Source organism: Phaenicophaeus curvirostris, chromosome 4, assembly GCF_032191515.1.
Source record: "Phaenicophaeus curvirostris isolate KB17595 chromosome 4, BPBGC_Pcur_1.0, whole genome shotgun sequence".
Classification (NCBI taxonomy): Eukaryota; Metazoa; Chordata; class Aves; order Cuculiformes; family Cuculidae; genus Phaenicophaeus; species Phaenicophaeus curvirostris.
In genome coordinates this window covers 2,638,493-2,651,670 of record NC_091395.1, presented here as the reverse complement: position 1 = coordinate 2,651,670, position 13,178 = coordinate 2,638,493, and the positions used below count along the sequence as shown (strand labels likewise).

At 61.2% G+C, this 13,178-nt stretch overlaps 3 protein-coding genes across 4 annotated transcripts in view; all 3 read left to right on the top strand.

The window, feature by feature from the left end:
- The window catches only part of TIFA (TRAF interacting protein with forkhead associated domain), an 84,311-nt gene that overhangs the window by 61,401 nt on the left and 9,732 nt on the right, over window positions 1-13,178 (top strand). The window lies entirely within an intron of this gene.
- BTC (betacellulin) lies at window positions 2,566-7,728 on the top strand. Of its 2 annotated transcripts, none has more exons than XM_069854840.1 (6): window positions 2,566-2,661; window positions 5,933-6,028; window positions 6,314-6,431; window positions 6,560-6,706; window positions 7,446-7,553; window positions 7,632-7,728. In XM_069854840.1, exons 1-5 carry the CDS (start codon window positions 2,592-2,594, stop codon window positions 7,549-7,551), a joined length of 537 nt encoding a protein of 178 aa, XP_069710941.1. In that variant the 5' UTR covers window positions 2,566-2,591; the 3' UTR covers window positions 7,552-7,553; window positions 7,632-7,728. The 2 variants fall into 2 exon arrangements, with proteins under 2 accessions (XP_069710941.1, XP_069710942.1); XM_069854841.1 differs by lacking the exon at window positions 2,566-2,661 and adding an exon at window positions 3,944-3,995.
- On the top strand, window positions 8,134-11,063 carry DCTN6 (dynactin subunit 6). The gene is made up of 7 exons (XM_069854839.1): window positions 8,134-8,332; window positions 8,405-8,469; window positions 8,577-8,682; window positions 10,016-10,104; window positions 10,243-10,290; window positions 10,528-10,670; window positions 10,751-11,063. Exons 1-7 carry the CDS (start codon window positions 8,310-8,312, stop codon window positions 10,847-10,849), a joined length of 573 nt encoding a protein of 190 aa, XP_069710940.1. The 5' UTR covers window positions 8,134-8,309; the 3' UTR covers window positions 10,850-11,063.

Sequence of the window (13,178 nt, the reverse complement as noted above, 5' to 3'; positions counted from 1 at the left end):
GACACCCTGGGGACACACAAGGGGGGTCAGGGTAGAGCCAGGCAGCCTCTGCACAGCGCAAACGGCTCCCAAAATGCAGCTCCTGATGCCCAAAGGACGCAGCCAGGGGCAACGTGTGGCACAGCAGGAGGTGCAAGCGCAATTTTTTTACCTCTCTGCTTCTGGAAAACACTTTGCTGCGGGTGAAATGTTTTCAAGCTGAACTCATCCTCTCCAGGCTTTTGCGTGCTCACTACAGAAAAGGACGTCATCGACCCCGGGCCGTGGCCAAGCTATCTTTAACTGGGTTACGCAGCCATCTATTCTATTGCATTGTGTGGCATTTTCTCAGCACGGATCCTGACTCCAGGTCTAAAACAGCAGGACACAAAATCCAAATCAGCTGGCATTTCTGGAGCAGCCGGGATGCCAGCTGCTTTGCTGTGTGCTGGGCAGCTCTGGTGTGCCGTCAGCATCTCGGGTCTCCTTGAAACCTTCCCTCTCCTTGGGAGCATGAAAAATAACGCTGTTATCATTGTAGGAACTTGGTGCCGTGGGAAACGTGTGATAATTTCCCTGCTGCCGTCCTTTTTTGGCTTTATTTTGCTGAAGATGCTGTGTGTTTGCATGGGCAGGAGGAGGTTTCTGAGGAGAAGGCAGTGCTGGACACAGCTGCCACTCCCCACCGTGGCATTGGATGCAAGCCCCCCATGCCTAAGCTGGGTGCTGGGGTCCCCAAGGCTGGTCTGGGGGAGGGCTTCGAATGCCCCTTCCGAGTCCCATCCTTAGGCTCCAGCTGCCATCTGCTGATCACCTCTGCCTGGCTGCTTCTGCCTGATCTCATCAGCATGGTCACATCTGATTGGTCTCCTCAGCATAACCACCTCTGTTCAGCCACCTCTGCCTGGACTCATCAGCGTGGTCACCCCTACCTTGGCCATCTCTGCCAGGTCTCATCAGCACTGTCACCTCAGCTTGGTCACCTGGTCTCATCAACGTGGTCACCTCAGGAGATAAGGCCAGCAAGAGGTCCCTTTTGGGAGATGCTTTCTGCCAGGTTCCTAATGGAGAAGGGAAATCATTGCCTCTGGTGACATCTGCCATGGGGCTCGACCTCTTTTAAAATCTCTTTAAAATGCTTTTTTTCCCCAGCTTTACCCAGATACAAAGGATGCCAAATGGGGACCAATTTCTTCTGGTGGGCTCCCTTCTCCCTGCCTTTGCCGACCCCATCACGACGAAGCCAGCCCCCTTGTGTAGCCCTGTGTCACACCTAGGTGCCAGCTGCTGGTTTTCCTGCTCTTGCCCAAGAACCTGCTGTCCCCACCAGAGCTTCGCAAGGTTTCTCCAGTGGTTTAGCTCACCCTGCCTGCTTCCAGGGGCCCGGGGCTGGGCTGTCCCCACTCTATCAGCTGGGAGCTGGGGTAGCCAGGAGCCAAGGGGCTGGCCGCTGGGTTTTTAGCTGGCCAGGACTTCAGGATCTTTGTCACCCCATGGCGAGCGGCCAAATGGCATGGCTGGGTGGCTGCCAGCCCTTGCTTTAATAGCTGCCAGCTTGTGGTTTGAGGTCACCCGTTCTTTCCAGTCTTTCATTCCCCTCCACCCGCTGCCACCCCCCTTATTTCATGCCTGTAACGACAACCAGCAGGCAGCAGCCCTGCCACCTCTTCTCTTTGGTGAGCGAAGCTGGGGTTGTTTAGCCTGGAGAAGAGGAGGCTGAGGGGAGACCTCATTGCTCTCTGCAACTACCTGAAAGGAGGTTGTGGAGAGGAGGGTGCTGGGCTCTTCTCCCAAGTGACAGGGGACAGGACGAGAGGGAATGGCCTCAAGCTCCGCCAGGGGAGGTTTAGGCTGAACATTAGGAAAAAATTCTTCACAGAAAGGGTCATTGGGCCCTGGCAGAGGCTGCCCAGGGAGGGGGTTGAGTCCCCTTCCCTGGAGGTGTTTAAGGGACGGGTGGACGAGGTGCTGAGGGACATGGGTTAGTGTTTGATAGGAATGGTTGGACTCGATGATCCGGTGGGTCTCTTCCAACCTGGTGATTCTATGATTCTATGAAGCTCTTCGGCTTCGCTTGTGGCCAGGACAGCATCACCCTGCAGAACCACATCCCTCTCGACCCATCCTCAGGTGCCAGGAGGTGCCAGGATGCCGGGGGACACCTTCACCCCCGCGGAGAGAAGAAACACCCTCTCGGGAGACACTTGGGAGCCCAGGAACACCCTCTCAGCTGCCCTAGGGGAAAAAAAAAACCACCCCAGAGCCAGCGTGCAGGCTTGTGCCAAGGCACAGCCCCTCGCAAAACAGCTCGAAGCTGCCGTCATCCCCCGCCCAGGGCCCCGGGAGGGGGTTTTATTAGCGGCTCTCCGGGATAAAGGGAGGAGGGAGGTTAATTTTATCCCGGGGAGGGGAACGCCCGGGGTGCGGGGCGGCGGGACCCCCCGAATCCCCGCGGGGCGCTTGGGGAGGGATGCAGCGGGGGGGAGGAGGAGGAGGAGGAGGAGGAGAAGGAGGAGGAGGAGGAGTGGGGGGGCGGTGGTGCGGGCAGCGGCCGCCCCCGTCCCGTCCCGCCCCGCCGGCACCGGGCACCGGGCACCGGGCAGGCGGCGCGCATGGAGGCGGCGGCCGCGGCCCCGGGCGGCGCTCCCGGGCCCCTGCTGCTCTGCCTGGCCCTCGCCTCCGGTAAGCAAGGACACCGGTCCCCCGTCCCCCGCACCGCCCCAGCACGGGCTGCTCCCGCTGCTTCCCACGCCCGCCGCGGGGATCCAGCACCTGCATCCCACCCCGCCGCTCCCCCGAGCCTGCGCTGCCCCAGCTCCATCCTGCCGACCCCCTGCATCCCACCCTGTCCCATCCCATCCTGCCGACCCCCTGCATCCCACCCTGTCCCACCCCATCCTGCCGATCCCCTGCATCCCACCCTGTCCCATCCCATCCCATCCCGCCGACTCCCTGCATCCCACCCTGTCCCATCCCATCCCGCCGACCCCCTGCATCCCACCCTGTCCCATCCCATCCCATCCCGCCGACCCCCTGCATCCCACCCTGTCCCATCCCATCCCGCCGACCCCCTGCATCCCACCCTGTCCCATCCCATCCCGCCGACCCCCTGCATCCCACCCTGTCCCATCCCATCCCGCCGACCCCCTGCATCCCACCCTGCTCCAGCCCCATCCCACCGATCCCCTGCATCCCACCCCATCCCGCCGATCCCCTGCATCCCACCCTGTCCCAGCCCCATCCTGCTGACCCCCTGCATCCCACCCATCCTTCACCTACCCTCTTGTCCCATGCCAGCACTCCCCCCTGCCTGTCCTACCCCACACCATCCTGCCGATCCCAGTATCCCACCCTGCTGCTTCCCAGTCCCACGCTGGTGACCCTCCACCTGCCTCCTCGTCCCACCCCAGTGCTCCCCAAGCGTGTTCTGCTGCTTCCCCCACCCCCCATGCTGATGATCCCCTGTGTCCCACCTCATTCTGATTCTTCACAGCCCCATGGTGGTGATCCTCCACCTCGTCCCACCCCAGCGCTCCTCAGTGCCTGTCTTGGTGCGACCTCATCCCACTGCTCTCCTGTATCCTCCCCATCCCATGCCCACCCTGGTGTTTCTTCAACCCCATCCCAGTGACTCCCTGTGTCCCCTGGACAATCTTATCCCAGTCCTTCCCTCATGCCCAGCCTGCTGTTCACCCAGTCCTGTCCCTGTGCTCCCCGATGCTCCTCTGCACCCATCCCAATGCTCCCCCTTGCACCCTCAGCTCCCAGCCTGGCTTCTCCCTCCCATCCCATCCCATCCCATCCCATCCCATCCCATCCCATCCCATCCCATCCCATCCCATCCCATCCCATCCCAGTCCTCCCTGTGTCAGCTTGGCTCTGAATCCCTCGAGGCCAGCGTAGGGCAGGGGTGTCCTGCCTTGACCCTGGAGCGAGGCTGGGATGCTTTTACCACCTGCTGATGGGACGCTGCTCATGGATGCCCCAACACCCGTGTTCCACCATCCTTGGCAGTGGTGAGGGTGGGGGACGCAGGGGTGAGGGAGCCAGCGCCTTTTTAGCAAGTGCATGAGTGTCCCTGCACTAGTTCCTAAGTGCACGGGAAGCAGGCAAAGCTCAGGGCTGTCAGGAGATAACCACAGGTAGGGCTGAGCATCAGCTGGGCTTGGTGATACTCAGCTGAAAGTGCTGGTCTTGGGGTTTCGGGGGAGCCTTCCCCTCTGCTGGGAGCAGTTTGGGTTTGGCCCTTTATCAGGGCTGGTGACAGCGCTCGGCAAAACTCGGCAAAACCTGCCAAACCTGTGCTGGCAGGAGGAAATCAAGGGTGGCCAACCTGTTTTGGGGCTGGGGTGCCCATCAGACCAAGGCAATGCCCTGGGCGGTTGCTCTCCTGCAATTCAGGCTTTCCCAGAGGAGCACGGTGGGTGTTGTGGCAAAGCAATCCAGCGTTTGGGATGCTTTCCTGGATTATCTGCAGATGCTCAGGAAAGGGTGTAGCCTTAGATAGCAGAGCTGGGCTCTCCGTGCACCAGAGAGATGAGGTTGTTGCACCTGCAGCTCCTGAGTGCTGAGATCGGGATGTTGGGGAGCACCCCCAACCCTGGATCTGGCAGTGCCACCAGGATGGTCCTTTCCAAGGGGCTGCCAGCCCCCAGCCCAGAGGATGCCAAAGCTCTGCCTCTGGTTCCAGTAAGGGTGGGGATCTCATCTTGGTGGGGATCTTTCCATGCTGAGCTGCGCACTCGGTCACTGGGGGTGAAGTCAGCCTCCCGCCCTGCCCCACCACGTGTGCCCGCTCTGCCCGCAGCTGGTTCCTGAAGGAGCTGCCGCCCCATGGCTCATCCCCTGGCTCCTGCTGGGCAGTTCCCACCCCGCTGCCTGCGCCAGACAGGGCGGTGGGCTCCATCTCCTCCCAGCCGGGCTCTTTCAGCCAAGGAAAGGATGCTCACTGCTGGGGAAGTCCCAGCAGAGGCTCAGCTTGGCTTCGTTGCAGCTGCGTAACCCGAAGAACTTTTTTAGCACTATATATATATGCAGGAGGGATGTTTGTGCTGGGAATGTGTGGACACCGGAGGCTGGCTGGGCTGGCCCCCTGCTCCCAAGATGCTGAAGGATCAGACGGGAAACCATCGGGTACTGGGGGCTGAGGCTGCCCAGGCTCAGCTACCCAAACTGCCCCCTCTCCAGGAGGCCTCAACTTGGCAGAGCTGCACCCGCTCAGGACAGAAACATCCCTCGACTTGGTGTAGGAGCCACCCAGCACCCTGCTCCAGCAGGCAGGACCTGTCCCCGCTCCCCTGGGTGCCAGCGCAGTGGCGTGGATCCCTGGGGAGGGCTGGGCTGGCAGCGGGGCCATGCTGAGTCAGTGCTGGTATGCCAGCGATCCGGTTACCGACACCGTGACGCGCTGGGGCTGAGCTGGCCCTCATCCCGCAGACGGGGCGAGCATGGTGACCCCTTTCCTGGCTTGCTTCGTGCTGGGCATCCCGCGCTCCGGTGCAGAAGTGAGGGACGTGTCAGCACTCACACACCGCAAACACCCATGATGGGTGCTGAACCGCAGCGCTGCTGTCTCCTCGCTCCCATGGCCAATGTGGTTTTTGGTTGCTCCAAAGTCCAGGCTCTTTGGAAAGGGCAGTGCAGCGAGCCAGACCTCCCTAGGGATCTTTCCTTGCCTCCTCTCTGGGGAAAAGGTGTGCAGACAGGGCTGTGCACCTCCCTGAAACCCACTCCGCTGGCTCCTTGACCAGGTGGATGGAGGAGGCAGGTGGGGATGGGTTTTCCCTTCTCCTCGCCCCAGGGAAAAGCCGATGCTGCCAAGGAAAGGGGGGCTGCAGGCACAGCTTTGGAGCCCTTTGCTGGTTCCCTCCCTGCAGAGCGGGTGCAGTGGGGTGGCAGTGATGTTTGGGCTCTGCCTGGCCTCCCCCTCTGAGCCTGCTCCGTCCCGTTTCAGGCTTGGCATTTTTCACCTGCGTGGGTGCTGATGCCAACGTCACCGCCGGGCACGGCCCAGAAGGGCTCACCTGCGGCACAGCCGAGAGCTGCACAGGTAAGGACGCTCGGAGGAGCCGGCGGCATCGGGTGGGAGCTGGGTAGTGCGGGGGAGCTGGAAGACAGGCAGGGTGTTTCGTCTAGCGGAGCCACATGACATCCACCAAGCTGGGAAGTGGCCAGGGCCGGAGTTCCATGGCCAAGGACACGCGTGCCAGCAGCTCTCTGAAGCCAGCCAGGCTTGGAGCTGCTGTGGGGATGGACAAGCTCTGGGATGCTGTTACCTCCGAGCAGAACTGGAACTCGTGACGGAGGGTATTTCTTTGCCCTTGTCACCCCCCAGGGAACATGACGCAACTGAAGCGGCAGGGACACTTCTCCAGGTGTCCGGAGGAGTACAAGCACTACTGCATCAAAGGGAGATGCCGCTTCCTCATGGCTGAGAAGGCACCGGCTTGCGTGTAAGCCACCGCTGGTGGGGACACGGCAGCAGGGTGGGGGGGTGCCGTGCCCATCTTGCTGGGGTGAGCGGGAGGAGGAGGCCACGTGTTTCAGACCCCACCTCTGCGCCTCTCCTGTGCCGGGGCAGGTGCGAGCGAGGCTACACAGGGGCTCGCTGCGAGAGGGTGGACATCTTCTACCTGCGAGGTGACCAGGGCCAGATCGTGATCATCTCTGTGATCGCCGCTGTCGTTACCCTCGTCATCTTCATCATCTGCGCCTGCCTCTGCAGTCAGTACGTGGTGGGATGGGGTGAGGGGCTGGAGTGGAAGGGGCAGCCCAGGATTTGGAGCAAGTCCTGCCCATCTCTGCCACCTTGGGGCAGGTCGAACTTGGGCTGCCCTGACTCGGAGGGTATTTGGGAGGTGCACAGGGCATCACTTTGGGGTTGGAAGCCGTGTGTGGTCCCATCCAAAGGTTCTGCAAGGTGAAATCATAGCATCATAGAATCATCAGGTTGGAAGAGACCCACCAGATCATCGAGTCCGGACTCGATGATCTGGTGGGTCTCTTCCAACCTGGTTATTCTATGATTCTATGAGTCCAACCATTCCTATCAAACACTAAACCATGCCCCCTAGCACCTCGTCCACCCGTCCCTTAAACCCCTCCAGGGAAGGTGACTCAACCCCCTCCCTGGGCAGCCTCTGCCAGTGCCCAATGACCCTTTCCATGAAAAATTTTTCCTGATGTCCAGCCTAAACCTCCCCTGGCGGAGCTTGAGGCCATTCCCTCTCATCCTGTCCCCCGTCACTTGGGAGAAGAGGCCAGCTCCCTCCTCTCCACAACCTCCTCTCAGGTAGTTGTAGAGAGCAATGAGGTCTCCCCTCAGCCTCCTCTTCTCCAGGCTAAACACCCCCAGCTCTCTCAGCCACTCCTCCTAAGGCCAGAAATCAGAGGAAGGAGGAGCAGCATCACTGTGATGCTACTTTTTCTTCTTGTTTTAATTGTTAATCCCCCCGACTCGCCCTCAGCCACTGTCGGAAGCAACGTAGGAAGAGAAAGGCAGAAGAGATGGAGACGTTAAACAAGAACCCTTCGTCCAAAAGCGAGGACGTGCTGGAGACGGGCATCGCATGACGGTACCTGGGGCTGGCGGGGGTGGCTGAGACCAGGGTGACGGGATCAGCCACGTTGACCTCCTCTCTCTCTCTCTGCAGGAGCTCCAGGTACCTGCAGGCGGGTCCCGGACGGTGGCACCGGCTGGCTGGGCGAGGGATAAAACCGACAAGGGCTTGAATAAAGGGGTGATGGAAAGGTGTCTGTGTCACACGTGTGAACAAGCTGCCCAGGGAGGGGGTTGAGTCCCCTTCCCTGGAGGGGTTTAAGGGACGGGTGGATGAGGCGCTGAGGGACATGGGTTAGTGTTTGATAGGAATGGTTGGACTCGATGATCCAGTGGGTCTCTTCCAACCTGGTGATTCTATGACTCTATGACTCTATGAAAATGTCCTCACCCACAGGGTTTTGGGGCTCCCACCGGTACCGGGGGGGCTGCGGGGCCGCCAGGGGGCGCCGCAGGGCGGGAGGGGCTGTCGCTGAGGGGGCGTGGCCAGTGTCGTCAGGGGGCGTGTCCTCCTCCAAGGGGGCGTGGTCAACGCGATAAGGGGCGTGTCTACGCTTGCGAGGGGGCGTGCCCAGCGCCCGCCGGGTCCTAGCGCCCGCCCTCCCCGGTAGCCCCGGGGGCACCGCGGACACAGCCCCGCTGCCGCCTTCGACTCGCGGCCGGTGGGAAGAGCCTCTCCCCCGCTACCTCCCCCCCCAACTCCCCCCGACGCCGTTCCCCGGGATCGCGCGAGGCGGGGCGGCGCGGCGCAGGCGCAGCGGGAGGTGCCGCGATGGCGGAGAAGGCGCAGAAGAGGTGAGTGCGGCCCCGGCCCCCCCGGTCCCCGCGGCGGGGCGCGGCGGGGCTGCTCACCGACCCTTCCCGCAGCGTGAAGATCGCGCCGGGGGCCGTGGTGTGCGTGGAGAGCGAGATCCGCGGGGATGTGACCATCGGTAAGGGTCTCTCCCCCCGCTCCTCCCCTCCGCCCCCCCCCCCCCCCCGGGGCCGCCGTCGCGGGCACCGGCACCGGCGTTCGGTGACCCCGCGCCGTGCCCCGCAGGGCCCAGGACCGTCATCCATCCCAAGGCCAGGATCATCGCCGAAGCGGGGCCCATCGTCATCGGGGAGGGGAACCTGATCGAGGAGCAGGCGCTCATCATCAACGGGTCCGTGCGGGGGGCACCGGGGGGACGGGGCTGCACCGGGGGATGCTGCTGCACCGGGGGGGCGGGGCTGAACCAGGGGGACGGGGCTGGATCGGGGGATGCTGCTGGACCACGGGATGCGGCTGGACTGGGGGCTGGACTGGGAGGATGCTGCTGGACCGTGAGGATGCAGCTGGACCGGGGGATGCAGCTGGACCGGGAGGATGCTGCTGGACTGGGGGGATGCGGCTTGACTAGGGGGATGCGGCTTGACTGGGGGGGATGCGGCTGGACCGGGGGGATGCGGCTGGACCGGGAGGATCCTTCTGGACCGGGGGGATCCTTCTGGACCGGGGGGATGCTCCTGGACCGGGGGGATGCAGCTGGACCGGGAGGATGCTGCTGGACCGGGGGATGCAGCTGGACCGGGGAATGCAGCTGGACTGGGAGGATGCTGCTGGGCTGGGAGGATGCTGCTGGACTGGGGGGATGCTGCTGGACCGGGGGGGATCCTGCTGGACCGGGAGGATCCTGCTGGACTGGGAGGATCCTGCTGGACTGGGGGGATCCTGCTGGACTGGGAGCGTGCTCCTGGACTGGGAGGATGCTGCTGGACGGGGAGGATGCTCCTGGACAGGGGGAACGGGGCTGGACCAGGGGGATGGGGCTGGACCAGGGTGGAGGTGATGGGGCTGGATGAGGAGGATGCAGCTGGACCAGGTAGATGGGGCTGGGCAGGATTGGATAGGGTGGATGAGGCTGGATGGAGCAGGACAAGGAGGATGAATCTGGACAGGGTTGTAGAGGGCTGGATGGGGAGGACAAGTCTGTATGTGGAGAATGGGATTGGATGAGGCAGGTGGGCTGGATGGGGCTGGACGAGGTAGATGAGGCTGGGTGGGGAGTGTGAGGGATGGGGCTGGATGGATTGGACAGGGTGGATGGGGCTGGATGAGGCCATTCCCCAGCCCACTGACCCATTACAGGGGAGCCAGTGCTGCCAACCCTCCCGTGATGTGTATCCCCCAAGCCCAGCCGGATGGGGAGGGAGTTTGGTGGCAGTGCTGTTCCCAGCCTGCGTTTTGCAGAGGGCTGGTGTTTCCTCAGCTATCTCCCGTATCACTTACAGCTCTTTAAGGAGCAAGGAATTAGCTGAAAACACTCCAGCTGACTGAAAAAAAACCCTAATTCTGAGAAACAGAGACCCCATGCCGGAGCAAGCGGTCTCAAAACCCTGACAGTCTGTCTGGACTGCTGGGATCCTGTGGGATTCAGCCTCTCTCAAAACTCAGCTGTCAAGCAGGACAACATCTTTGTGATCTCCAAACCTGGAATGTACTCTTCTGTCTTGCAGGTATCCAGAAAATATTATGCCAGAAACCGAAGATGTGGAGCCCAAACCAATGATCATTGGCACCAACAATGTTTTCGAAGTTGGGTGTTGTATCCTTGCTGTGTGTTTGGGCTCTGTAGGGGTTTGAACAGCTCAGGGCTGTTGAAAGTTGGTTTGAAAGTGGCGTTGGTGTTTACTTCTTGCAGTAAGAGTGAAGTATTTTCATTTTCTTTAACCCGGACCTGTAGATTCCCAAGCAATGAAGGTGGGAGACAACAACGTCATCGAATCCAAAGGTAAATCTTGTTTCGGCTGTGACAGCAGGGGATTACACGGTGTTGCCTTGTTGTAGCTGAAGCCAGAGTGTAGCTTGTCACAAAGCTGGGATTTTCACCTAGAGCCCACGTGTGCCTTGGTGGGAGCGGGGCTGGGCTGGCTCTGGGTCCGGGCACCAGGCAGCTTGTGGCGTTGAGGTTTGGTGGCGCAGGGTTTAAGCTCTGGCTCTCGCAGGCATCCCTCTCTCCTTCTGGCAGCGTTTGTCGGCAGGAACGTGATCCTGACCAGCGGCTGCATCATCGGAGCCTGCTGTAACGTCAACACCTACGAGGTGATCCCTGAAAACACTGTCATCTACGGGGCCGACTGCCTCCGCCGCGTCCAGACCGAGCGGCCACAGGTGAGTGTGACACGGGGGTGACACACCGTCACCCTCCCGTCCTCTGCGGGCTGTGCCTGATCTCCCCGGCCCCTTTCCAGCCCCAGACGCTGCAGCTGGATTTCCTGATGAAGATCTTGCCAAACTACCATCACCTCAAGAAGACCATGAAGGCCACGTCTACCCCCGTCAAGAGCTGAGTGCCTTCTGCTGCTCTCTGAAGCGCTGCACGGCGCTGGGAAGTGGCTGGTCTCTGTGTCCCAGCTTGGGAACAAGCCTGTCTTGCTTATTTGTGTCTTTTATTTATATTCTGCCAAGCATCTCAGACCAGTTTGGGGGCTGTTGCCTCTTGCACACTAACTCTATTGGTTGGGCTTTGTTTTGGGAATAAAATACCACCTTTTTCTCTGTCAAGGGGGGCTTCTGTCCTTTCTGGGTCGCATAGTGCTGCAGGGGTGCTGTAACCTTTTCATATGGGGACTGACATTCCCACATCTGGAGCAGCTCCAGCTGGTTTGGGTGACAGGATCGGTCCCTGCACTTTAGATTCCCCCTCAGGGCCACCTGCCCTCGTAGCCGGTCACTTCCCTCTCCCCCAAATTCAGCTGGCATGGATCATTTCCATCTCCCTCCCAGCACGAGAGGTTCTGCTCTGTAAATCAGCACTGTAGGGAGGTGGAAACTGCTCGAAGGTGGCCAGCAGGACCTCCCCAGCGTCACCTCTGGTCCCCACGTGTTGTACGCAGGCAGCATCTGCTTCAGACACGGCTGCTGCTCAAATGCTGCCACTAGGCAAAGGCTGTGACTCTTGCAACCCTGCTCTCCCATCACCTCCCTCACATCCCTCTCCCTGCCCCTGCATCCCTGCTCCTGTGTCCCCAGCACTGTCCCCTCCTCTGTCCCTCGGCCCTGGGACTGGCACTCGTGTCCCCAGGGCTGGGTCCCATCTCCTCAGCCTTGTCCTGTGCCCCTAGTCTTGTGCCCTGTATCTCTGGGGATGTGTCTCCCGAGCCTTGTGTCCCACATCCCGGGGACTGTGTCCCGTGTCACCAGCCTTCTGTCCCCTGTGCTCAGCCTTGTGTCCTGCATCCCCAATTCTGTGTCCTGTGTCCTCACCCTGTGTCCAGTTTCCCCAGCCTGAGTCCCATGTGCCTGGGACTGTGTCCTGTGTCCCCAGCCCCATGTCCTAGACTGAGTCCCATGTCCCTGGGACTATGTCCTGTATCCCCAACCCCATAACCATGTCCCCAGCCCTGTGTCTTGTGTCCCCAACACCATAACCTAGACTGCATCCCATGTCCCCAGGACTCTGCCCTGTGTCCCCAACCCCATACCTAGACTGTGTCCCGTAGGCCTGGGACTGTGTCCCATGTCCCCAGCCCTGTGTCCCCAACCCCATACCCTGGACTGTGTCCCATATCCCCAGCCCTGTGTCCCCAACCCCATACTGTGTCCCGTGTCCCCAGGACTGTGCCCTGTGTCCCCAACCCCATATCCTGGACCGTGTCCCTTGTTCCCAGCCCTATATCCTGTGTCCCCAGCCCTGTGTCCTGTGTCCCCATCCCCATACCCTAGACTGTGTCCCATGTTGTCAGCCCTGAGTCCTCTGTCCCCAACCCTGTACCCTAGGCTGTGTCCCATGTCCCCAGCCCCATGCCCTGTGTCCCCAGCCCCATGTCCTAGACTGTCCCATATCCCCAGCTCTGCATCCCCAGGCTCATGTCCTAGATTGTGTCCCGTGTCCCTGGGACTGTGTCCTGTGTCCCCAACCTCATACCTTAGACTGCATCCCATGTCCCCAGGACTGTGTCCTGTGTCCCCAGCCCCGTATCCTCAACCATGTGCCACATCCCTGAGACTGTGCCCCATGTCCCTAGCCCTGTGCCTTATGTCCCCAGCCCCATATCCTGAACCATGGCCCATGTCCCTGAGACTGTGTCCTGTGTCCCCAGCCCCATATCCTGGGCTGTGCCCCTTGTCCCTAGCCCTGTGCCCCATGTCCCCAGCCCCATATCCTGAACCACGTCCCTGAGACTGTGTCCTGTGTCCCCAACCCCATACGCTGGGCTGTGCCCCATGTCCCCAGCCCCATATCCTGAACCATGTCCCATGTCCCATGTCCCCAGCCCTATGTCCCCAACCCCATATCCTGAACCATGTGCCATGTCCCTGAGACTGTGTCCCCAACCCCATACCCTGGGCTGTGCCCCATGTCCCCAGCCCTGTGCCACATGTCCCCAGCCCCATATCCTGAACCAAATCCCATGTCCCTGAGACTGTCCTGTGTCCCCAGCCCCATATCCTAGACTGCGTCCTGTGTCCCCAGCTGTGTGTCCCCAACCCCATACCCTAGACTGTGTCCCTGAGAGTGTCCTGTGTCCCCAGCCCCATATCCTGAACTATGTGCCATGTCCCTGAGACTGTGTCCTGTGTCCCCAACCCCATACCCGGGGCTGTGCCCCATGTCCCCAGCCCTGTGCCCTATGTCCCCAGCCCCATATCTTGAACCATGTCCCATGTCCCCAGCCC

What these genes read in the sequence shown, in the direction of transcription:
- DCTN6 (XM_069854839.1), top strand. Translation starts at nt 8,310, where the DNA reads ATGGCGGAGAAGGCGCAGAAGAG. An exon ending in GCGGAGAAGGCGCAGAAGAG is followed by an intron (nt 8,333 to 8,404) that starts GTGAGTGCGGCC and finishes CCCTTCCCGCAG; the next exon opens with CGTGAAGATCGCGCCGGGGG. An exon ending in TGTTTTCGAAGTTGGGTGTT is followed by an intron (nt 10,105 to 10,242) that starts GTATCCTTGCTG and finishes CCGGACCTGTAG; the next exon opens with ATTCCCAAGCAATGAAGGTG.
- BTC (XM_069854840.1), top strand. Translation starts at nt 2,592, where the DNA reads ATGGAGGCGGCGGCCGCGGCCCCGGGCGGCGCTCCCGGGCCCCTGCTG. An exon ending in CACAGCCGAGAGCTGCACAG is followed by an intron (nt 6,029 to 6,313) that starts GTAAGGACGCTC and finishes GTCACCCCCCAG; the next exon opens with GGAACATGACGCAACTGAAG. An exon ending in TGCGCCTGCCTCTGCAGTCA is followed by an intron (nt 6,707 to 7,445) that starts GTACGTGGTGGG and finishes ACTCGCCCTCAG; the next exon opens with CCACTGTCGGAAGCAACGTA.